The following is a 25,435-nucleotide window of genomic DNA, read 5'->3' on the forward strand; positions in this document are numbered from 1 at the left end:
CTTACTAATCGATAAGGGACTGGCAGGCCCTGGAAGTGGGGGAATTCTCTTCAGCTCTGGGGCACATGCTGTGTACTGAAATGCTGTGTGCTACTTACAATATTCATCACTGCAGAGGTTCTTTAATGGCACCTCCCAAACATAGAAAAAATAGGAGCAGCGGTGCATACATAGAACATGGAACAGTACAGCACAGGAACGTGTGGTGAACATGATGCCAAGATAAACTGATCTCATCTGCCTGGACATGATCCATATTGCCTGCACTTCCATGTGCCGATCCAAAAGCCTCTTAAAAGCCACTGTCATGTATGCCTCCACCAGTACTCCCGGCAGTGCGTTCCAGGTCCTCACCACTCTCTATGTAAGTAACTTGCCCCGCTCTTTTCCTTTAAACTTTCCCCCTCTCACCATGTGCCCTCTGGAGTTGTAAATTTCAGCCTGGGAAAAAAATTCTGATTGTCTATACTATCTATGCCTCTCATAATTTTTTGTCCTTCTATCACGTCTCCCCTCAACTGCAGAGAGCAATGCAAACTTAGTCATTGTGTTTATGCAAACTGGATGTTAAGGGAATCAATATGATAACAGTGCTGGCATATGGAGTTCAGGTAGAAGATTAGCCATGACCTCGAAGAAAGGCAAAGCAGGTTTGAAGGACCAGTTGGTCTACTCCAAGTGTGAGATGTTGCACTTTGGGAGGTTGAATATAAGGAGAGAATACAGTTAATGACAAGAACCTTAACAGCATTGATTTGCAGAGGGATCTTGGAGTCTAAGTTCGCAGCACACTGAAGGTGGCAGCACAAGTAGAGAGGGTGCTAAAGAAGGCGGTATGCTTGCCGTTATTGCTAGGGGCATTGAATGTAAAAGTCAGGAAGTCAAGGTACAGCTCTACAGGACTTTGGTTAGGCTGCATTTGGAGTATTGCATGCAATTTTAGTTGCCCCGTTACAGGAAAGGTGTGGAGGCTTTGGAGAGGGTGCAGAGGTTTACTAGAATGCTGCCTGGATTAGAGAGGTTAGATAGACTTGGAATGTTTACTCTGGAATATCAGAGGTTAAGGGGAGACTTGATAGAAGTATGTAAAATTATGAGAGGAATAGATAGGGTAGACAGTCAGAACCTTTTTTCCAGAGTGGAAATGCCCAACACTAGAGGGTGTGGCTATAAGGTAAGAGGGAGAAGGTTTAATGGAGATGAGTAGGGCATGTTTTTTTACACAGAGTGGTGGGGTGTGGAATGCACCAGTGGAGAAGGCAGATACGGTAGTGGCGTTTAAGAGGTTTTTGGATAGGCACATGAAATTGCAGGCTATGGATCATGTACAGGCAAATGAGATCAGCTTACCTTGGCATCATGTTCGGCACAAACATTGTGGGCCATAGGCCATTCCAGTCCAATGCTGTTCTGTGTTCTCTTTGCTTTTTGTCTAATAACCAATTCTCTAACCATGTCAGCATATTATTTCTTATTCCGTGTGCTGTAAACTTGTTGCCCAACCTCTTACGCGGGAACATATTGAAGACGTTCCAATAATCTGAATAGACAAAATCTGCTGATTCTGTTTTATCTATCCTATTCGCCATATCCTGAAAAGAACACCAATAGTTTAGTTAAAAGTTTTGTTCAATCCTATTACTTTTAGGATGCTCCTTTGTTACACTGTAATCACTGCCGAGAAGTCAAAGGCAGCTTCAAGTTTCCAAGCAAAATCCAATTCAGAAAAGTAAATTTTGATTTCTTCATTGGGATGACATCATGTAATTTCTGACTTAAAAGCAGCAAGGCATTACCGTCATCATACAGACTGTAGAAATTCAAAAAGACAGCTCACAAGCATAATTTCATCTCTTATTAGTCTCTTGGGGTTAATTGTGATCTGCTTGCACACACATTCCATGGGCTTTGAGAGCACTGAAACGACTTCTAAAGGATCAGTAGACCCAGCCATGCGTGGGACAGATGGGAGGGGAGGGTAGGTGATTTGGCATGTTTAGGGCTCCTACTGTTATCCATGTGTTCTTGCTGTTGAGACTCAAGATGTTAAGTGACCTCCTGGATGCTCCTTGTCCATTTTACATGTTCTGAAAGTAGTGATTCCCATGAGTATCATATCATATATATACAGCCGGAAACAGGCCTTTTCGGCCCACCAAGTCCGTGCCGCCCAGCGATCCCCGTACATTAACACTATCCTCCACCCACTAGGGACAATTTTTTACATTTACCCAGCCAATTAACCTACATACCTGTACGTCTTTGGAGTGTGGGAGGAAACCGAAGATCTCGGAGAAAACCCACGCAGGTCACGGGGAGAACGTACAAACTCCTTACAGTGCAGCACCCGTAGTCAGGATCGAACCTGAGTCTCCGGTAAAGTGAGGATGTTACATATTTTGTTCCAGAAAATTTTAAGAACGTCCCTGGTAAGCTCGTTATATCCTCAGGAAACGGCTTGCTGTGACAGCGCTAAGAGATGAGTGTTTATTTTGGGAATCAGATATCAGATATGCAGACAATGTGGCCTGTCCAATGGAACTTGTGTGTTATTGGAGTGCTGGGGATATCAGCCTAGGAGAGGATGAGGACATTGCTTCAGCTCTCCTGCCAATGGATTTGGAGAATTTTGCAGAGACAGCAGATGGTATTTCTCCTGTACTTCGAGGTGCCTACTATTTATGTACATGCACCCAAAGCATACAGGTTGGCAAGGATTGAGGTTTTGGCCTTAATTTCTTTCATCAGATGGCTAAAAGTTGTGTTAACATGCTAAATAGAGTGGTGAATTTTATCATTAGCACCTGTTTGAGAAATGGAAAGTGATCTGCATTTTCCAGGGTCTCTTCATGAATCTTCATTGTTAGTGAACAGTGTTGTATAGTAGGAACAGGTTAGTACAGTTTCATGAATGTTTAGTGTAAAGCCCATCCTCTTATATATTTAGGTGAAGAAGTCAATGATAATTTGGAGCTCAGCCTCCACATGTGCACAGACATTGAAAGATTGAACAGTTTCTGTTCATCCTATAGACACACTCCAGCAGGGGGCATATTACATATAAAATGAAATGTTGGGAGATTGGTCAGTAGAGGACCTGAGCAGCATAATAGCAAGGAAGATTCAGAAGAAGGTTGTTGTGTTGACATACCCTTGCTTGGGGTGTGTAAATGACCTGGAATTGGTTGGAATATTGCCTTGCACGTCTTGGGTAGCAGACATGGAATAGCCATTAGGTTCTGAGGCTAGGCTAATTTGAGAGTGGTTCCTTATAATCTTCCGCAGTTGATGAAATCAAAGGCAGTTGTGATGTTGGAAATGCCATGTACAGTGGTTGGTGCTTTACTCTATGTTTTGTTAGATTAGCCGTGTGGTGAAGATCATATTAATTGTATGTCTTGATAAATGGATCTGCACTGGCATTATGGAAGGAAATCTCTGGTGACTGGGAGGAGATGGTTGCGTTGACCTTTTCAGTGAGACAAAAGGGAGACCCGTCTGTAAATACGGAAACCGGTCTCCTTCTTTGAAAACAATCACATAACAGTACTTGGATTGGCTTCCTCTTCCCCAGAGTGAGACGAGGTCATGAAGTACCTCTCTGACATGTTTTAGTACTTGTTTCATGCATTTCATTTTCTCCAAAGTTTTGCTGTTTTTTCCCCTCACTTCCAGTCCCTCCACCCTCCTCCACTACTATCAGCCTGAAGAAGGGTCCCGACTCAAAACGTCACTATTCATTTTCTCCAAAGATGCTGCCTGACCCACTGAGTTACTCGAGCATTTTGTGTCTATCATTGGCGTAAACCAGTATCTGCAGTACCTTTTTATTACACTTGGATCAAGGTTGGTGCTTGGGAAGTAGGTACTTGCTTCTCCACGAAAGCAGGACATTGATAGGTCATGACAAATTCTTATCCAATAGTTTTGTCAGCAGGCATTGCTTTGCATGATTATGCAGGCAGAGGTAATATAACCTGCATCACAATAGACAATAGGTGGAGTAGGCCATTCGGCCCTTCGAGCCAGCACCACCATTCAATGTGATCATGGCTGATCATTCTCAATCAGTACCCCGTTCCTGCCTTCTCCCCATACCCCCTGACTCCGTTATCCTTAAGAGCTCAATCTAGCTCTCTCTTGAATGCATTCAGAGAATTGGCCTCCACTGCCTTCTGAGGCAGAGAATTCCACAGATTTACAACTCACTGACTGAAAAAGTATTTCCTCATCTCCGTTCTAAATGGCCTGCCCCTTATTCTTAAACTGTGGCCCCTGGTTCTGGAAACATTGGGAACATGTTTCCTGCCTCTAACACGTCCAACCCCTTAATAATCTTATTTGTTTCGATAAGATCCCCTCTCATCCTTCTAAATTCCAGTGTATACAAGCCTACTAATATTTTCATACTGTCGGAGAGATTAGCAGCAGAGTACCAGACGATGTTCCCAAACCTGGATGCTGTAACTAACTGTAGTGCCCTTTGTTATTACTATTAAAGCTTCAATCAACTAACTCAGCATAGTTAGAGGATTCAACCTGGAGCCCTCCTCATTTCTGTGGTATAATTACACACCATCGTGAGAGGTCAATATGAAACCTATAGTAATATACTACATCTTACATCAAATGTAATATCAAATGTACAAAAGTGCAATGACAGTGCAGGGAAATGTGTTAATGAGTAATATAAAAGAATCATATCTAACCAATGACATCAAGTTGTTGGCATTTCGTCACAACAGTGAGGAATGCTAGGTTTATTTTAGTTCATGAGAAATTCCAAGGCAAATTGTCATGAACATTTTATACTCACCAAATTGAGAAGGGCAAGAACATCATCTATTTGTTCAATTACTTGGAACAATCTATAAAAAATGAATATTTAAAAATTAGTTTGTATTCAAATGCAATACGTACTTTAAAATAAATTGTAACCAGAAAATGATTCCAAGTCAGAAAATATTATGTCATTCTTTTCATACCTTGGTGAGTCCTGAACAATGAGTACAATGCAGTTTGGCATAACATAGAAATAAGAGCACCTGCACTCACAATAACCGTCTGTTTAGCACAGTCACTTGCTTTCCCTTAAGATAACATTTAAAATGCAGTGCAGTGTTATAAACAATATTTACCTGATATGCGACGCCCAAGCCACAGTCACTATTAAAAACGTCATTATGTAAACAGCTATTTTGGTTGCAAGAAGATGCTGTAGACTTTCTTCCAGTTCCTTGGGTTAGAAAATATAACAACCGGGTTATGTGGTGTTAAATCAAGTGAATACAAATACTATATAGCATATAAGTAGAAAAATGCTGTGAAAATTCAGCAGGTCAAGCAACTACATTGGAAAAGGAACAGAGCTAATGACGGATGACTTTTCATCACGATAGGCATACCTGGAATGGAACCGGAATGGTGATGGTAAATATCACTACATGAAGTGTGAACATTCTTATTAGGAATATAATAAGAATGACTATTATGGGTGGATATGGGTAAAGCTTTCAGGGACGCACAGTGGTGCAGCAGTAGAGTGCCAGAGACTTGGGTTCGATCCTGACTGTCGGTGCTGTCTGTACAGAATTTGTACGTTTTCCCTATGACTGCATGAATTTTGATATGGTTATGCTTTATTCTTAATTATTAACTGTATGTTTGTGTTGTCATTTGTGAGCGGAGCACCAAGGCACATTCCTTGTATATGCACATACTTGGCCAATAAACTTATTCATTCATTCATTCATTCATTCATTTTCTCCAAGTGCTCTGGTTTCCATCCACATTCCAAAGATGTGCAGGTTTGTAGGTTAATTGGCTTATGTAAATTCTCCCCAGTGTGTAGGATAGTATCGGTGTATGGGTGATTGCTGGTTGACAAGGACTGTGGGCCGTAGGACCTGTTTCCACGCTGTACCACTAAACTAAACTCAAACATAAGAAAGATATAATCGCTCTAATGGGATTATACTGTAGGCCTCCCAATTGCCAGCTGGAGATCGAGGAACAGATATGTAGGCAGATCCTGGAAAGATGCAAGAGCAACTGGGTTGTCGTAGTGGGCAACTTTAATTTCCCCAAACTGAAATTTATTCAGTGCAAAAGGCTTAGATGACTGAGAATTTGTTGGGTATATCCAAGAAGTTTCCTGACACAATGTGAGGATAGTCTAACTCGAGAAGGGGCAATACTGGACCTTGTATTGGGAAAGGATTCTGGCAAGATGACTAGTGTTTCAGTGGAAAGGCATTTTAGGAACAGTCATCACAACGCAAGTTTTAAGATAGTTATGAATAAGATTAAGTCTGGATCTTGCAGGAAGATACTAAATTGGAGGAAGGCAGATTACAGCATTATTAGGCAGGAGCTTGGGAGAGTAAATTAGAAGCAGTTGTGAATAGGTAAGTGTCATCTGAAATATGGGAGTCATTTAGAGGCCAGCTGAACGGCACGGTTAGGATGGCAAGGTAAAAGAATCATGGATGAACAGAAAAAATTGTAAATTTGATCTAAAAAAATACGAAGCATATGTAACGTTTGAAAAAATTAAATCAGACAGGACCTTTGATGAATGGAAAGTGAGCAGGAAAGATCCCGTGGACAAGCAGAAGAACCAAACGAGGCCATACATTTGTGAGTAGGAATAAAGAAAATCCTAAAGCTTTTTATAGGTACATTAAAAACAAGAGGGCAACCAGAAGAAGGTAGAACCTCTCAAGAATAAAGGAGAGACTTTATGCTTGGAGTCAGAACATGGAGTAAATGTGTACTTTGCATCTGTATTCACCAAGGAGGCCATGAGAGATAGTGAGATCAGTGTGGACAATACTAAGGTGCTAGAGCAGTTTGAAATTAAGTGGTGTTGAGGTTCTTGAAGAGCATTAAGGTGGCAAATCCCCAGGGCCTAATGGGATCTATCCCAATTTATGGAGCAAGGCAAGAGAGGAGATTGCAGGGCCTTGATTTAGATCTTTATATTTTCTCTAGCCGTAGACAAGGTCCGGAGGCCGTGCCGGATTAACCTAGTAGCAAAGGTAGCATATGCTACGGGCCCCGCATTTTCGAGGGCCCCGCACTAAATGCTCCGTCCTGGCTCAGTGACGTTTCCGGTCCAGGCTCCAGCATCTCCCGCGGCCACTCTGCATCATGCTCCTAAGGAGCCCCCTGACGAAGCCCCAGTCCATGCTGATGGGCTGCCCGGCCGGCTCCGACCCGTTCAAATACTCCTTGGCCACCTGCGCCTCCTTGTAGGTCTCGTACTCCACCAGAACGTAGCCCGTGAGGTAGCCGGTGCGCCGGTCCAGGTTGAGGTGCAGGTTCTTGATCTCACCATACTCGGCAAACTTGTCGTGGATGTCCTCTTCGGTGGCTTCCTCGTGGGCCCTGGTCACAAACAGGATCCACCCCTCCACCGTGCGTTGATGGTCTGGCTCGTTGCTGTTTTGCTCCAGAGTCATAGTCTTCTCACAACTTGGATCTAGCACCATCCTCGGAGCCAAATCCTCGCCACTTCCTCTTCTTCGCCTTCTCCTTCAGTTTGTGGATACTTTCGTCACCCTCGTCGTTCATGGCAAAGTCCTCGTCGCCCGCCTCATGGAAGTGCAGCAGAAGGGTCTCGATCTGGAACGTCACCCATTCCTTCTCTCCCGAGATGCTGCCTGACCCGCTGAGTTACTCCAGCATTTTGTGTTTACCTCCGGACACTGTAGGCCTGGGCGCCGCCTAACGGAGGTTGCGTAGCAACCTGCCTCCCGACCTGGGCGGCTGCCATTGGTGGAGCGGGAGCATGTGGCCGCTGGCTGGGTGAGGTCATGTGGGGCGCGGGGCGGTGACGCCACCTTGTCCCCTATTTGGGAGTGAGGAAGATGGCAACCCCAGCTACAGGCCCTGCACTAGCATAATCCGGCCCTGCCCGGGTGACTGGAGCGTAGCCAATGTTGTTCCTTTGTTTAGAGATAATCCAGGTAATCCGTGGTAAGCTTCACGTCAGTGGTAGGGAAGCTATTGGCGAGGCTTCTTCGTAATAGGATTTACTTCCGTTTCGACGAAAATGGGCTAATTAGGGACAGTTAGCATGGCTTAACTTGGGGCAGGTCATGTTTAATGAACTTGATTGAGTTTTATGAAGAGGTGACAAAGGTAATCGATGAAGGTAGGACAATGGATGGTGCCTTCAGGCTTTTGATAAAGTCCCTTATCAACTCTGGCTGATCCAGAAGATTTAGATGCATGGGATCCATGGTGATTTGGTTATCTGGATGCAGAAATGGTTTACTCATAGAAGATGGTGGGTTGTAGTAGAAGGGTGCCGGCTCGAAGGGCCGAATGGCCTCCTCCTGCACCTGTTTTCTATGGTGTCATTAAAAGTTGGTGATCTGTGACCAGTGGTGTTCTGCAGGGAATTGTGTTGGGAATTCTATTGTTTGTGATATATTTAAATGGCTTAAGTTTAAGTTTAAGTTTATTGGCCAAGTATGCATATTCAAGGAATGTACCGGTGCTCCGCTCACAAATGACAACACAAACATACAGTTAACAATTAAGAATAAAGCATAACCACATCAAAACAATAAGGATACAACATTACAGTCTAAACACTTGGGTGAAAATAAACTAGAGCAAAAAAGAGACTAGACTTTGGTTATTGAGTAGAACTATCACTCGTGAAAAAAAGCTGTTTTTATGTCTGGCTGTGGCTGCTTTGACAGTCCAGAGTCGCCTTCCAGAGGGAAGTACTTCGAAGAGTTTGTGGCCAGGGTGAGAGGGGTCAGAGATGATCTTGCCCGCTCGCTTCCTGGCCCTTGCAGTGTACAGTTCGTCAATGGGGGGAAGGTTGCAGCCAACAACCTTCTCAGCTGTGCGAACGATCCGATGCAGCCTCCAGATGTCGTGCTTGGTGGCTGAGCCAAACCAGACCATGATGGAGAAGGTGACGACGGACTCAATGATAGCAGTATAGAATTGGACCATCGTTAGCTGGAAATGTCGATGAGTTGGTTAATAACCTTGCAGGCAACACCAAGATTGGTAGAGTTGAGAAAGGCTGTCAAAGTATACAGCAGGATATCGATGAGCGACAAAAATGGGCAGAGAAATGGCAGATGGGAGGTCGGATGCAAGGGGAAAGTATACAGTTAAAGGCAAAATCAGGAACAGCATTAATGCACAGATGGAGCTTGAGGTTCAAGTCATAGCTCCCTAAACTAGCAACACAAATAGGTAGAGAGGTAAAGAAGGCGTATGGTATGCTTGCCTTCATTGGTTGGGGCACTGAGTATCTGAGTAAGGAAGTCATAATGAAGTTTTATAGGACTTTGCTGAGGTTGCATTTGTAGTATTGTGTACAGTTCTGGTCACCCCATTACAGGAAGTATGTGGAAGCTTTAGAGACAGTGCAGAAGAGGGTTTGCCAGAATGCTGCCTGGATTAGAGGATATTAGCTATAAGAAGAGATGGATTTTTTTTCTAGAATACCAGTGGTTGATGGGGAGACCTGCTATATTATATACTAGAAGTATATAAAATTATGAGACTTAGATAGGGTAGACAATCAGACCCTTTTTCCGAGTCTAGAGTCAAGAGTGTTTTATTGTCATATGTCCCAGATAGAACAATGAAATTCTTACTTGCTGCAGCACACCAGAATATGTAAACATAGTACACTGTAAACAATATGATAAACGAGAGAAAAAAAATTCAGTGTGTTTTTACACATACTCGCAAGTGCGCACACACACACACATATATATGTACACATATATACATATGCACATATTCAAAAAACAAATAATAGTAGTGCAATAATAATAATAGTCTATTGTAGTTCAGAGCTTATTTGAATTGTAGTGTTTAATAGCCTGATGGCTGTAGGGAAAAAGCTGTTCCTGAATCTGGACGTTACAGTTTTTAGACTCCTGTACCTTCTTCCCGATGGCAGTGGTGAAATAAGTGTGTGACCAGGATGGTGTGGGTCTCTGATGATGCTGGCTGCCTTTTTGAGGCAGCGACTCCGATAAATCCCTTCGATGGTGGGGAGGTCAGAACCGGTGATGGACTGGGCACTGTTCACAATTTTTTGCAGTCTTTTCCGCTCCTGGACATTCAGGTCGTTGAACCAGGCCATGATGCAACCAGTCAATATGCTCTCTACTGTACACCTGTAGAGGTTCAAGAGAATCCTTTTTGACATACCGAATCTCCTTAATCTTCTCAGGAAGTAGAGGCGTTGATGTGCTTTATTTATAATTGCATCAGTGTGCTGGGTCCAGGAAAGATCTTCGGAAATATGCACACTCAGGAATTTGAGGTTTTTGACTCTCTCCACCATCGTCCCGTTGATATAAACAGGATTGTGGGTCCTCATCCATCCTCCTCCAAAGTCCACAATCAGTATGTTGGTTTTACTGTAATTGACAATAGACAATAGACAATAGGTGCAGGAGTAGGCCATTCAGCCCTTCGAGCCAGCACCGCCATTCAATGCGATCATGGCTGATCACTCTCAATCAGTACCCCGTTCCTGCCTTCTCCCCATACCCCCTCACTCCGCTATCCTTAAGAGCTCTATCCAGCTCTCTCTTGAAAGCATCCAACGAACTGGCCTCCACTGCCTTCTGAGGCAGAGAATTCCACACCTTCACCACTCTCTGACTGAAAAAGTTCTTCCTCATCTCCGTTCTAAATGGCCTACCCCTTATTCTTAAACTGTGGCCCCTTGTTCTGGACTCCCCCAACATTGGGAATATGTTTCCTGCCTCTAATGTGTCCAATCCCCTAATTATCTTATATGTTTCAATAAGATCCCCCCTCATCCTTCTAAATTCCAGTGTATACAAGCCCAATCGCTCCAGCCTTTCAACATACGACAGTCCCGCCATTCCGGGAATTAACCTAGTGAACCTACGCTGCACGCCCTCCATAGCAAGAATATCCTTCCTCAAATTTGGAGACCAAAACTGCACACAGTACTCCAGGTGCGGTCTCACCAGGGCCCGGTACAACTGTAGAAGGACCTCTTTGCTCCTATACTCAACTCCTCTTGTTACGAAGGCCAACATTCCATTGGCTTTCTTCACTGCCTGCTGTACCTGCATGCTTCCTTTCATTGACTGATGCACTAGGACACCCAGATCTCGTTGAACTCCCCCTCCTCCTAACTTGACACCATTCAGATAATAATCTGCCTTTCTATTCTTACTTCCAAAATGAATAACCTCACACTTATCTACATTAAACTGCATCTGCCATGTATCCGCCCACTCACACAACCTGTCCAAGTCACCCTGCAGCCTTATTGCATCTTCCTCACAATTCACACTACCCCCCAGCTTAGTATCATCTGCAAATTTGCTAATGGTACTTTTAATCCCTTCGTCTAAGTCATTAATGTATATCGTAAATAGCTGGGGTCCCAGCACCGAACCTTGCGGTACCCCACTGGTCACTGCCTGCCATTCCGAAAGGGACCCATTTATCCCCACTCTTTGCTTTCTGTCTGTCAACCAATTTTCTATCCATGTCAGTACCCTACCCCCAATACCATGTGCCCTAATTTTGCCCACTAATCTCCTATGTGGGACCTTGTCGAAGGCTTTCTGAAAGTCGAGGTACACCACATCCACTGACTCTCCCCAGTCAATTTTCCTAGTTACATCCTCAAAAAATTCCAGTAGATTTGTCAAGCATGATTTCCTCTTCGTAAATCCATGCTGACTCGGAATGATCCCGTTACTGCTATCCAAATGCTCAGCAATTTCGTCTTTGAGAGCCAGGTTTTTCTGTTGGGACCATTTGGTTAATCGGTCGATCTCACTTCTATACTCTGACTCATCACCATCTGTAATTCGTCCAACAACGGTGGTGTTGTCGGCGAACTTGAAGATGGAGTTCGCACTATGTCCAGCTACACAGTCATGAGTATAGAGTGAGTACAGCAGGGGGCTGAGCACGCAGCCTTGAGGTGCTCCCGTACTGATCGTTAATGAGGAAGAAGTATTTCTGCCAATTTGAACAGACTGTGTGGTCTGTGGATGAGAAAGTTGAGGATCCAATTGCAGAGGGATGCGCAGAGACCCAGTTCCGTGAGCTTGGTAGCCAGCTTTTTTTTAATCAAAAAATTATTCAATTATTAAAATAATATTTGCAATACAATAAAACAAAACAGAACCCACCACCATAATACAAGACAAACAAATATACCAAATAAACTACTATACAACTATGTTACAATCCTTGTCAAGGATGCATTCAACCCCCCGCGGTGCCCAGCGGTCCCGGAAATCCCCCAGGGTGCCCGTGGACAGAGCGTAGTCCCTCTCTAACACCACCCGTGCATGGACGTAACCCGGAAAAGAGGCAGGTAGCTGGCTCGGGCAGAGCCCTCTTCCGCATGGTAACCAGTTTGGAGGGGATGATGGTATTGAACACCGAAACAACAGCCTGACGTATGTGTTTTTATTGTCCAAGTGGTCCAGTGCGGAATGGAGAGCCAATGAGATTGCATCCCTCGTTGACCTGTTGTGACGGCAGGCAAACTGTAGTGGGTCGAGGTTCTTGTTGAGGTAGGAGTTGATGTCCACCATAACCAACTTCTCAAAGCACTTCATCACCATAAACATCAGTGCCACTGGTCAATAGTCGTTGAGGCACGTCACCTCAAGGTGAGAGGGATAATGTTAAAGGAGATCTGCAAGTCAAGAGGATGCCTGGAATGTGCAGCTAGGGGTGGTGGAGGAGGCATATATGATAGGGGCATAGAAGAGGCTTTAAGATTGGCACAAGCATATGCAAGGAATGTAAGAATATGAATAATGTGCAGGCAGAGGAGATTAGTTCACCTTGGCATCATGTTCGCCACAGACATTGTAGGCTGAAGGGCCTGTACATGTGTTGTACTGTTCTACATTAATAATCGCAGTCAAATTAGCTTCATATTTTATATGAACGGCAGGTAATTTTTTAAAGCATCTGTACAGATTCCACTTTTTCATATCTGTTCTGGATGTGTACCTCTGGCTTGTATACTTGTTAATCAACTATCTCTTGGGAATACTTGCTGTTCTTGAGTAATGAGTGGATTCCATACTTACAGATGTTCATAAGTTGAATTTGTCCATAAGTTGTAAAATACTCACTCGATACGGTAACCATGCACCAGTATTGTAGTGAATACATTAAAAGCACATATGACTGATAAGAAAGAACAATTACTAAAGGTGCAGGGTGAGGAAACTAATTCTGCCATTTGTAGAAATGTACACATTTCATACTTTTGAATTCAGTAATATTTTGGGTGCTTATTCATAGAGTCATAGAGAGAAACAGTCTGGAAACAGGCCCTTCGGTCCAACTTGTCCACATCGACCAACATGCCCTTCTTTTTCTAGTCCCACTGCCCACATTTGGTCCATATCCCTCCAAGCCTGTCCTATCCATGTACCTGCCTAACTGTTTCTTAAATTTTGGGATAGTCCCTGCCTCAACTACCTCCTCTGGAAGCTTGCTCCTTACACCCACCACCTTTTGAGTGAAAAAGTTACCCCTTAGATTCCGATTAAATCTTTCCCCCTTCACCTTAAACCCATGTCCTCTGATCCTCGATTCACCTACTCTGGGAAAGAGACTTTGTGCATCTACCCGATCTATTCCTCTCATGATTTTGTACACCTCAATAAGATCACCCCTCATCCTCCTGTGCTCCAAGGAATAGATTCCCAGCCTACTCAACCTCACCCGATAGCTCAAACCCTCTAGCCCTGGCAACATCGTTGTAAATCTTTGTACCCTTTCCACCATATTCTTATATGAAAACCGCCACATATGAACAAGCTCCCGTTATATTATTGAGTTTTAAAGAATGATGTATGTACATAAGTTCATTCCTACAAATGGCAGAACTAGTTTCCTCTCTCCACCTTTAGTAATTGTTCTTTCTTATCCGTCTTAAGTGCTTTTGATAAGTCCTACATTCGTAACCAGGTAACAACCTGTAAAGAGATGTCGATCCCTAAGAGAAAGTTGATTGATAATAGAGCAAATAACCATCTTAATGTAATAACTGTTGTCAGTGCAAATCATTTTGCGTAAAGCGAGGTGTAAGAGTAAGCTGTGATTTGGTCATGTGATTGAGCACGGTGGGTGAGAAATGCCAGCTTTCACATCCACTAGTGGGGGTACAGGGTCTTTGTTTTCAGGATTCATCTGAAAGCACCACCTCAATATACTGTTCCTTGAAATGCTGCAGGGCTTAAACCCATAAATTTCTAACTTAGCAGCAAAGGTAATAGTATGAAGCCAAAGCTGTTGCAGATTTAGTGTATTTTCTCCACTATCCTGCCTTATTAGAAAGGAAAAAAAACATCCACAATTCCATTATTGCCATTTGTTCCATATTTTGCTTTTTATCCTAACATAAAGATAACAAAAACAAAAAAAAATTGTCTATTAGCGCCAGCTAGATAAATAACATGAAGGGGCAGAAACATCATTATTTTGAACAAATATATTCAGATTTTAAGATATACAATACCTGATCTGTTCTAATTTTTGTATGACAGACAGGCAAAATCTGGAAGAAAACACAATTTAGAAAATGTAAATTTAAATGTGGACATTGCATAACCAAAAGATGTCAAAAACTGGGAATAAAAACTAGATTATATTGTTTTGAAAAATTAATTTACAACAAATTAAGTCACATTTCTGGTATTCCACCAGCTGTGCTGGTTAATGAACAGATAAACTGCAGTACATTTTCTTGCCCTCTACGGTCTGATCAGTTCTTCGTTACACCATATGAAAGAAAATAGGTGGTATGCCTAAAAAATATGGGGCAATTCCTGCTGCAACAATACATTTTGCAATGCCTGTTAATAATGAGAAAATTATTATATTCCCTTGACTTAAAATGTTTTACATGGTAACTGCAAAAAGAATGATCTGATAAGCTATGATAAGAGTAAAGGGACATCTGGTACCTTAGGGACACTTTGTCCGTTACAAATGTAAATGAAAGACTAAAAGAGTAATAGAGGGACAAGGAAAATGGTCAATTGGACCACGATGTGTAACAAAACATGTAGTATGCATTGTTAACAAATCCAGCAATATAAAGTTTATAACTTATCCAAATCAAGAATAAAAACCAATATATTTTAGCTGAGCACTAATCAATTATTTGTAAAGGTTTAGACTACATTTCTTGATTTTGTGCACGTTTATAGTCATTTACCGCCATTAACTGCCCAGCTATTTTCCATGATTGGTAAATAACAATCAACAGGACCTTCTGTTTTGCACACCTCAAATTAGATTGTACTGTCTTTACACCTATCAAACCATGCATGTGGATTCACCTAATCGTGATTCGTCTAATCACATCCTGTTGCGATCCTCCTCGCTATTTAAGTTTTGCATCAGCTGCTGACTTCAGAATTTTACTTCATGTTCTTAATGGACCATTTAATTTTTGTTCCCCAAGGAGATCCCACTACCACATACTTCTCTCGTCAGAAATACATCTGCTACCTCTATTCTCCATATCCAACCCGTCGTCAATTATGGACCAAAACAGTACTATCTCTTTAATCCCATGTGATATATTGCCTGATCAGATGTTCTTGTAATCCCATTATATAGACCATTGCCTTTAAACATAATTAAGAGTATGAGATTAAAATAATAACATTAAGATTATACAGTAAGATGATATGGAGAATGTGCCAGATGGAAGTAGAAATTGGAGATATTTGGTAGAAAGAATAAGAGGGAATGGAGTCAATTTGCTCAAGGTAAATTGGACAGTGTTTTGGAATTTGGAAGATGACATTTAGGAATCTTGGGAGTGACACCACTACATTGACCTGGCATCTCTGTGAAACATGGATTTTGGTGGAACAGTGGAAAACAGACCAGAAATATAATACATATAATGTTTTAATACGAGTTCTGAGTGGTGGATATCTAGAATCTGTTAGCAGGAAGGGGATGAACAGACCACGGGGCTGAGAAGCATAGGAAGATGAAGGGGTAGTGGTTACTGTTGCAATGGACTTGCCTGGTTTGTGACTTTCTAAGATTTAAAGTTTTAATGTTTAGTGTTTGGATTGTGCATGTGCAATATTCGTTCCTTGTGGCCCAATTTTTTTTAACTTAAAGAGGCATATGGAAAAGTAAACAATGTACTTATGAACAACCAACAAAAAAGATAATAATAAAAGTTTACAAGATTCAATCCATGTGTTTATTTACATGGAAAAAGTCTGCGTAACCCTCCTTTTGGACAATAGGTCTTCACTACAGAGTGCCACAAACTGACACAAGTTTCAAATTTACCTTTAATCCTTTAGGATCTTCGCTCTGTAGTATCCCATCTCCCTCCCAGGAAAAGAGGGCATCTCCATATCCTAATTTGTTCCTGAGTTCTTTGTTCCAAGATCCCAGCCGTTACCCCTACCAAACTTGCTTCTGACAACACCTGCAAGGCCCAGGCACACACAGGAGGCCTTGATCTCTATGGGCCCTTCCCCTCTGCCATTAATCTAATACGTTCTTCTGCACCCCAGTTTTGAAGCTCCCCACCATCGTGGTTCTCGCTAGCATAATGTCACCTCATCATTCTGACCATTTATAGACAAGACAATAGACAATAGGTGCAGGAGGAGGCCATTCGGCCCTTCGAGCCAGCACCGCCATTCAATGTGATCATGGCTGATCATTCTCAATCAGTACCCCGTTCCTGCCTTCTCCCCATACCCCCAGACTCCGCTATCGTTAAGAGCTCTATCTAGCTCTCTCTTGAATGCATTCAGAGAATTGGCCTCCACTGCCTTCCGAGGCAGAGAATTCCACAGATTCACAACTCTCTGACTGAAAAAGTTTTTCCTCATCTCAGTTCTAAATGGCCTACCCCTTATTCTGAAACTGTGGCCCCTTGTTCTGGACTCCCCCAACATTGGGAACATGTTTCCTGCTTCTAACATGTCCAACCCCTTAATAATCTTATACGTTTCGATAAGATCTCCTCTCATCCTTCTAAATTCCAGTGTATACAAGCCTAGTCGCTCCAGTCTTTCAACATATGACAGTCCCGCCATTCCTGGAATTAACCTAGTAAACCTACGCTGCACGCCCTCAATAGCAAGAATATCCTTCCTCAAATTTGGAGACCAAAACTGCACACATTACTCCAGGTGCGGTCTCACTAGGGCCCTGTACAACTGCAGAAGGACCTCTTTGCTCCTATACTCAACTCCTCTTGTTATGAAGGCCAACATTCCATTGGCTTTCTTCACTGCCTGCTGTACCTGCATGCTTCCTTTCAGTGACTGATGCACTGGGACACCCAGATCTCGTTGTACGTCCCCTTTTCCTAACTTGACACCATTCAGATAATACTCTGCCTTCCTATTCTTACCACCAAAGTGGATAACCTCACACTTATCCACATTAAACTGCATCTGCCATGCATCCGCCCACTCACACAACCTGTCCAAGTCACCCTGCAACCTCATAGCATCTTCCTCACAGTTCACACTACCACCCAGCTTTGTATCATCTGCAAATTTGCTAATGGTACTTTTAATCCCTTCATCCAAGTCATTAATATATATTGTAAATAGCTGCGGTCAACATTAGCTACCCTCCAATCCACAGGAACTGATCCTGAATCTATAGAACATGGGAAAATGATCACCAATGCGTCCACAATTTCTAGCGCCACCTCCTTAAGTACTCTGGGATACAGACCATCAGGCCCTGGGGATTTATCAGCCTTCAGTCCCATCAGTCTACCCAACACCATTTCCTGCCTAATGTGGATTTCCTTCAGTTCCTCCGTCACCCTAGGATCTCTGGCCACTAGAACATCTGGGAGATTGCTTGTATCTTCCTTAGTGAAGCCAGATCCAAAGCACCGGTTCAACTCGTCTGCCATTTCCTTGTTCCCCATAATAAATTCCCCCGCTTCTGTCTTCAAGGGACCCACATTTGCCTTGACTATTTTTTTCCTCTTTACATACCTAAAAAAGCTTTTACTATCCTCCTTTATATTATTGGCTAGTTTACCCTCGTACCTCATCTTTTCTCCCCGTATTGCCTTCTTAGTCATCTTCTGTTGCTCTTTAAAAGAGTCCCAATCCTCTGGCTTCCCACTCTTCTTTGCTTTGTTGTACTTCTGCTCTTTTATTTTTATGCTGTCCTTGACTTCCCTTGTCAGCCACGGGTGCCTCTTACTCCCCTTGGAATCTTTCCTCCTCTTTGGAATAAATTGATCCTGCAACTTCTGCATTATTCCCAAGAATACCTGCCATTGCTGTTCCACCGTCTTCCCTGCTAGGGCCTCCTTCCAGTCAATTCTGGCCAGCTCTTGCCTCATGCCTCTGTAATCCCCTTTGCTATACTGTAATACTGACACTTCCGATTTTCCCTTCTCCCTCTAATTTAATTTGATCATCTACCTAATCCCATCCACAACCTATAGCCACTGTTTCTTTCCATCCACCACCACCACCCTCCCCCGGGTGCTCCCTTTGCCTAATATTACCCTTGGCTAACACATTTATGCAACACCCTCTGTGACTGAAGTTTGTTGTGGTAAGCTCACATAACATTCACTGACTTCAAAAAGTAGCTCTAAAGATTACTTGTGCTAGAATTTTTGGATACTAATATTACATATATTGTGTTAATATATAATCTGCTATATGGTTGTTGTGATTCCATATTTTTAATGTAACTGAATATTTACAAGTGCTACCATTTTTCAGGAAATAATGGGAAATTGCATGAAATGTTAAATCAGGAACTGAAAGCTTAACCAATTTCCTCTTTCTATAATTGAACAATGTAAGCACTGCATTTCATAAAACATGTGTAGCAAGGGATTCAATTAAAGGATTGTCCAGACTGAAGATTTTTTTTAAATCATGGACTAGAATGTAACTTTTTTTTTTAAAGTCAATACGTATGAACGAATATTGTTGTTAGAACAAATCTAATTTGTCTAATTATTGTTCAGTAAATCTATTCTGAATTATCAGCAAAATGGTGGAATGTATCGTTAATAAACAATAGACAATAGGTGCAGGAGTAGGCCATTCGGCCCTTCGAGCCAGCACCACCATTCAATGTGATCATGGCTGATCATTCTCAATCAGTACCCCGTTTCTGCCTTCTCCCCATAGTCTACCACTACGATAATTCACCTGTTGGAAGTGATCCAAGAAAGTCAACAACTACGTCAACCCATGGTCCTGTTGGCAACTTTGAACTTGTAATTAGTTTCGGTGGGTTGCTCCTGCTTGTGATTTGGCATCCATGGCAGGTCCTGACATATTTTTCGGCATCTCTGTCACAACCTGGCCATCACACTTTGCTCTGCAAATTCTGTTTGGTACCAACGATGCTTAAATGTCCTTCATGAGCTGACACGATCCTTGGTCGTAGTGCCTGCGGGATCACCAATCTATTACCTCTCAGCACACACTGACTAATAACACAAAATTCATCTTTTATGGGAACATATGCTTTGTAAGGGCATTGGTCCCATTGCCCACTATGAATACGCTCTCTGATATCTTTGAGTTCACGATCATGTTCTGATTCTCTTTCGACTTCTCTCGTTGTCACAGCTCTTGGCATTGACTGAATTGCGACAAAGTGCACAAAGTTCTCTGCTTCCATCCCTAGAGTGGATGTTGCTCTCAGCTGTTCATCCTTCAACAGTCTCGACAGCGGATCCGCGATGTTTGCTTTCCCAGCAATGCGGACTACTTTGTACTTGTACTGTTGGAGTCTCAGCACCCAGCGTTCTATTCTGGCACATGGCTTAAACCTTGTTGAATAGATCATTTCCAGCGCCTTGTGATCTGTAACAAGTTCAAATTCAATGCCGTACAAGTAAGCATGGAACCTTTCACAGGCCCACACTAGTCCCAGTGCTTCTTTCTCTGTTTGAGAATACCTTCTCTCCGCACTGGTTAAAGATCGACTGGCATATGCTATGATTCTGGCACAGTACACAGCAAGCACACCTTCCCACTCTCCAGTCACCTGATACGAAGGTCACGATATTTGCATATCATCATCATGACACTATGCATTGAAATATAAAAGTTAGGAGGTTAATGCATCTGACCTCCTACTCCACCACTGGACTCAGAACTGCTGCCAAAGGCAGAGGACAGATATCCTGGTCTGAGGGCCAGATGTATTTCGTACCAACCCAGAGCTTTTGCACCATATGATGTGTGACCCATTTTATTTGCTGATCTAAAAACTGCATATATTCTTTCTTTATTTTACTAAATCTTAATGTTATTAATTAATTGCTAGCATTTAAAGGTAATTTAAAACTTTTATTTATTTTTCTTTAATTATTCATTATTTTCAAACTGTCTTCATATTTTTGATCCAGTCAGGAGACAGGGCATCAGGATTCATCATTTAAAGCCCCAAATGCTCTCCATGGTCCTACTCTACTTTGCCGAACTACTGTAGAGCAAAGGTAGCGCAGCGGTAGAGTTGCTGCTTTACAGCGAATGCAGCGCCGGAGACTCAGGTTCGATCCTGACTACGGGTGCTGCACTGTACGTTCTCCCCGTGACCTGCGTGGGTTTTCTCCGAGATCTTCGGTTTCCTCCCACACTCCAAAGACGTACAGGTATGTAGGTTAATTGGCTGGGTAAATGTAAAAATTGTCCCTAGTGGGTGTAGGATAGTGTTAATGTGCGGGGCTGGGCGGCACGGACTTGGAGGGCCGAAAAGGCCTGTTTCCGGCTGTATATATATGATATGATATGAAAACGATGGAGTAACTCAGCGGGTCAGTCAGCATCTCTGGAGAGAAAGAATGGGTGACTTTTCTTCGGGTCGAGACTCTTCTTCAGACTGGAGTACTGTACTATACTGTAGAACAAAATGTGCATAATATGTCCAATTGACTGCGTTTCATTCCTCTTTTTCCCCTTAGATTTAAGTTAACCGCAGTGATTTGCAATTAGTTGGGGTTGATTGTGTAATTCCTGAGTTGGCAAGATCTACCAGTCCGTCCTAATATTTATTCAAATCATGTCCATTGGTAGTATTTTAAAAATACATATCTTCAAAATAAAATAGTATCGTGCTTGTACTGGGGGGGGGGGGGGGGGGGGGTAGTGTTTAAAAGATGATTGTTGGGGTAATGGCACATTAACCAAGATTTAACCAAGATGTGCTGAGTTCAACAGAATACTTCTCCAGACTTCGCTACAAAGATTGTACTTGCTATTGTTATGTAGTGTATTTCAATTCCTAACCATGTTTTCGAGATTGTCCTCGCTAATGGTTCTTGGTTATGCGGAAGTTCATCTGCCCGGCTGCGTCGCTGCTCTTTCTGCCTGCGCATCGATTTAAATCAGAACTCAAACGCAGCTCAACAGCCACCCCTGCTGACTGGCACTGCCCCTCTTACCATGACAGTGGCCACGATAGAGATCAGCGCATCGCTGTACGCCAGCAGCCGGTGCGATGACTGCAGCCCGCCGTGAGCGGGATGCCCCCGCTCCCGACGCCGGCTGCCACCCGACTGCAGCGGCTCGTCCGCCGCCGCCGCGGACTGGACCAGGGGACTGGCCTCGACCTCCATCACCTCCTCCTCCTCCTCCTCCTCCTCCACGGGCCCCCCGTGTCCGCGCCGCAGCACCGACATCGCGCCAGCTGCCGGGGGGAGGGGAGAGTCGCCAACCGTCTGTCCACCCGCTGGCCTGTTGCCGCTGCTGCCGGCGCCACCGCCTCCTCCTCTGGTTTCCAGCGGACACTCGCCTCTAGTCAGTTCACGCGCATCTGGTCAGTGCACGCGCAGAGGCGTGGACGCGCACAGGTCAGTGCACGTGCGGGGCGGGAACGCGGAGACGGGCGCGAGGCGGAGCAGCCGTTGGGAGGCGCGGGGGCGCGTGCTCGCGCTCTCCAGCCGCCGCGCGCCACCACGGGCGGGTGCTCACCACCGCGTCCCCGGGGAGGCGGAGTGGCGGGTGAATTAACTCGTACCGTACTTTCAAAGGTAGACCCCCGCCACAAAGTGCCGGAGTAACAGCGGGTCAGGCAGCATCTCTGGGGAGAAAGGAATAGGTGAAGTTTCGGGTCGAGACCCATACCCGGACTCTGGAGACCCTTGTTCAGATTCTTTCGAGACCCTTCGCCTGCATTATATGTGTCTTATCATCGTTGTAAACCAGCATCTGCAGTTCCTTCCTACACTTAATTTATGCTTTCGGCCAGCGGAGGTATTTTTTCCTCTCTGCGCAAGCATTTCTTTGATGTGAGTTTCTGCAAATTTCGTGGTGTTCAACGTTGCGTTGCACCTCGTCTCCAATAAAACCTCTTGTGGGTGCGAATAGAGCTGAGGAGCTTCAGAGGTACCACAACCATTCTGCTAGACCAAGGAAGCCCGACTTTAGCAATCATGCTGCGGCTTGTGAACAAACTTTGCCCACACAGAGGCCAAATTCTAAAACAGATTTCACTGTTCATCAAATGATGGGCTTTCATTATCGGTAAGAACAATGTCATCCATCGACCTACCCTGGCTGCATAAGGCTGCCCTCGAACAATAATGGTTGATTGCGAGACCATGGAAAATGTTCCCTGTCCCTATAACCTCTTCCCTCGACTCTGTCCAGGGACCCCGACAGTCCTTTCAGTGTTCACTTGCACCTCCTACAACCTCATCTACTGTATCCGTTGTTCACGATGCGGACTCTTATACATCGGCGAGACCAAACGTAGACTGGGCGATCTTTTCTCTGAACACCTTTGCTCAGTCCGTCTGAACCTACCTGATCTCCCGGTTTCTAAACACTTTAATTCTCCCCATTCCCACACAGACTTTTCTGTCTTTGGTCTCCTCCATTGTCAGTGAGGCTAAATTCAAATTGGAGGAACAGCATCTCATATTTCACTTGGGCAGAGAGAGAAATAAAAGGGGAAGGAGGGTTGAGGTTAGTTTCCTAAAATTGGAGAATTCAATGTTCATACCATCTATATACTAAAACTCTCGTTTGTTTGTTTATTTGTGATCGAATTACACCCAAAAATTACACGATAGCTTGACAATTTTAGGCCCACCTTACTTTTGCTTTAATAGTAAAGCAAGTAGTTTTATTGAAATCGGTGTTATATTTTTTAAGTTATTCACATTTTAAAGTTTTAAATCTATCTCATAAGGAGGGAGGGGGAGGAAGGTGGATAAGGGGGGTTGAGGGGGAAGGGGAAGTGGGGAGGGGAAGGGAGGGGGAAGGGGGGTAGGAGAGGGTGCTGCACCAATGCAGGAGGGTTGGGCCCACTTGGTCTAGTTACATTATAAACTACCCTAGCGGAATATGAGGTACCATTCCTCCAGTTTGCGTGAGGCCTGCCTCTGGCAAAGGTGGAGGCCCAGGACAGAAAGGTTAGTATGGAAAGGGAGTTAAAATGGTTAGCAATTGGGAGATCCAGTAGGCCTTGGCAGACCAAGTGCGAGTGTTCAGCGAAATGGTTGCCGAGTCTACGCTTGCACCACTGATGCGACAGGTCCTGTCAACTTCCTCCAGCACTTTGTGTCTTATTCAGTATTCCAGCATTTGTGATTTCTTGTGTCCCCATGCAGTCATGTTGAGACCAGTGTAAAATCAGGTAATTTGGAAAAAAATAGATGAAGAAAGGATAATTCATTATCATTATTAAGAACATTAACACAAGAAAATGTATTTAGAGTTATATAGAGAAAGAAAACACAATAAAAATGATAACGTTGCAGATTTAATCTAACCTCAGAGTTTGACCTCACAATCTAAACTGATATCTCAACACTGAGAGAAATATATCTTATTCGACATGGAAATCTTTGAGCAAGATCTCAAATAATAATCATATTTACTTGTTTACAGAGTCAATAGACAATAGGTGCAGGAGGTGGCCATTCGGCCCTTCGAGCCAGCACCGCCATTCAATGTGATCATGGCTGATCATTCTCAATCAGTACCCTGTTCCTGCCTTCTCTCCGTACCCCCTGACTCCGCTATCCTTAAGAGCTCTATCCAGCTCTCTCTTGAATGCATTCAGAGAATTGGCCTCCACTGCCTTCTGAGGCAGAGAATTCCACAGATTCACAACTCTCTGACTGAAAAAGTTTTTCCTCGTCTCAGTTCTAAATGGCCTACCCCTTATTCTTAAACTGTGGCCCCTTGTTCTGGAATAGCTATCTTTAATAGATAGTAAGTGAACACAAGGAAGTCAACTTCCTTTTTAATCACTGATTTCTCCCAGTTAAGTCTTACAGTCACATTGTTATCTCAGGAAATATGCAACCTGTTTTCCAAAAGCAAAATTGAATTGTAAGACAGCAATTAGCTGAAAAACAACAAATCATTTTTATGGTGTTGATTGAGGAAGGTTTGTTGCTTGAATCACTGTCCTGCTATATACCAAGGTTTAGCAATCATGGTTTATTCTGTTCACTAAGTTTGTTGGTCTTGACAAATTGCTTGAACCATTTGTCTCCTTGCAAGAATGTTTCTCCCATTTACCAGGATTTAGCAATTCAAGTACATCTAGATATATCTTAAATGTGGTTATAGTTGCTTCGTCTCTTTGTTTAAGAGTGAATTAAAGCCTTTTTCAAATATTGTTTGCTATTGAGATTACTGAACAATCCAAACTAATTTCTTGCTAGCATCATACATGACAGGAACAACTATAATCCATATGTACAACTCCCAGCTGCAGTCTCTCCCGAGTGTAAAATCCATGCCACACTGTTTTCCCTAGTGCATTTGGGAGCTCACTGTCACACATGTTTATGACAGCAGCATTAAAAAGACACTCTCATAACATTGTTTTTTTAACTAGACAGATATTGCTTGTACCTGAATTAATTTGATTGTTAAGGAATATGTGGATAACAAGTTTGTCACTGTTAATTGTACCAATGTGCATGATATGAACACAACAAAATATTTTATGACGTTCATCACGAATCATAATGCACCGAAGGCTACACTATTATACCTCATATTTCCAAACAAAATATTGAAGAAAGGTCATTTAGCCCATCGAGAAAAGCGTAGAGAAATCCCATCAATTCCATTCTCCCAGTCATTTCCTCGATCTGATTTTTTCACTTATGACCATTGAAACACTCCTGATTGAATCCAGTAACTTAATTTGATCATATCCTACACCCTCTATTGTAATAAAATCATTTTTTAATGAATTTTGAAAAGAATTCAGTAAAGGTTTCAATTTTGGCTGTTTCATTGACCTTAACCCTCTCAACCTTTCATGGGAATTAACAGTGATGTTGTATGACTAGAATATGTCAAAGATCCATTTCTGTGTGTGCCACTACAAGGTCCACAGTTTTAAAATCTCTGCAGGGTATTATCACACTAATAATCCTCTAAATGAAAACAAGGTC

At 43.1% G+C, this 25,435-nt stretch overlaps 1 protein-coding gene across 1 annotated transcript in view; it reads right to left on the minus strand.

Annotated features, from left to right (window-relative positions):
• Window positions 1–21,879, minus strand: part of tmem175 (transmembrane protein 175) — a 38,919-nt gene extending 17,040 nt beyond the window's left edge. The window contains exons 1-4 of the mRNA XM_078402075.1: window positions 21,455–21,879; window positions 14,534–14,572; window positions 5,139–5,236; window positions 4,817–4,868 (exon numbers count right to left, since the gene is read on the minus strand). Of these exons, the coding sequence (XP_078258201.1) occupies window positions 4,817–4,868; window positions 5,139–5,236; window positions 14,534–14,572; window positions 21,455–21,691 (426 nt within the window). The 5' untranslated portion in view covers window positions 21,692–21,879. The remainder of the gene's footprint in view (window positions 1–4,816; window positions 4,869–5,138; window positions 5,237–14,533; window positions 14,573–21,454) is intronic.
• Window positions 21,880–25,435: the final 3,556 nt, after the last annotated feature.

Source organism: Rhinoraja longicauda, chromosome 1, assembly GCF_053455715.1.
Source record: "Rhinoraja longicauda isolate Sanriku21f chromosome 1, sRhiLon1.1, whole genome shotgun sequence".
Taxonomy (NCBI): domain Eukaryota; kingdom Metazoa; phylum Chordata; class Chondrichthyes; order Rajiformes; family Arhynchobatidae; genus Rhinoraja; species Rhinoraja longicauda.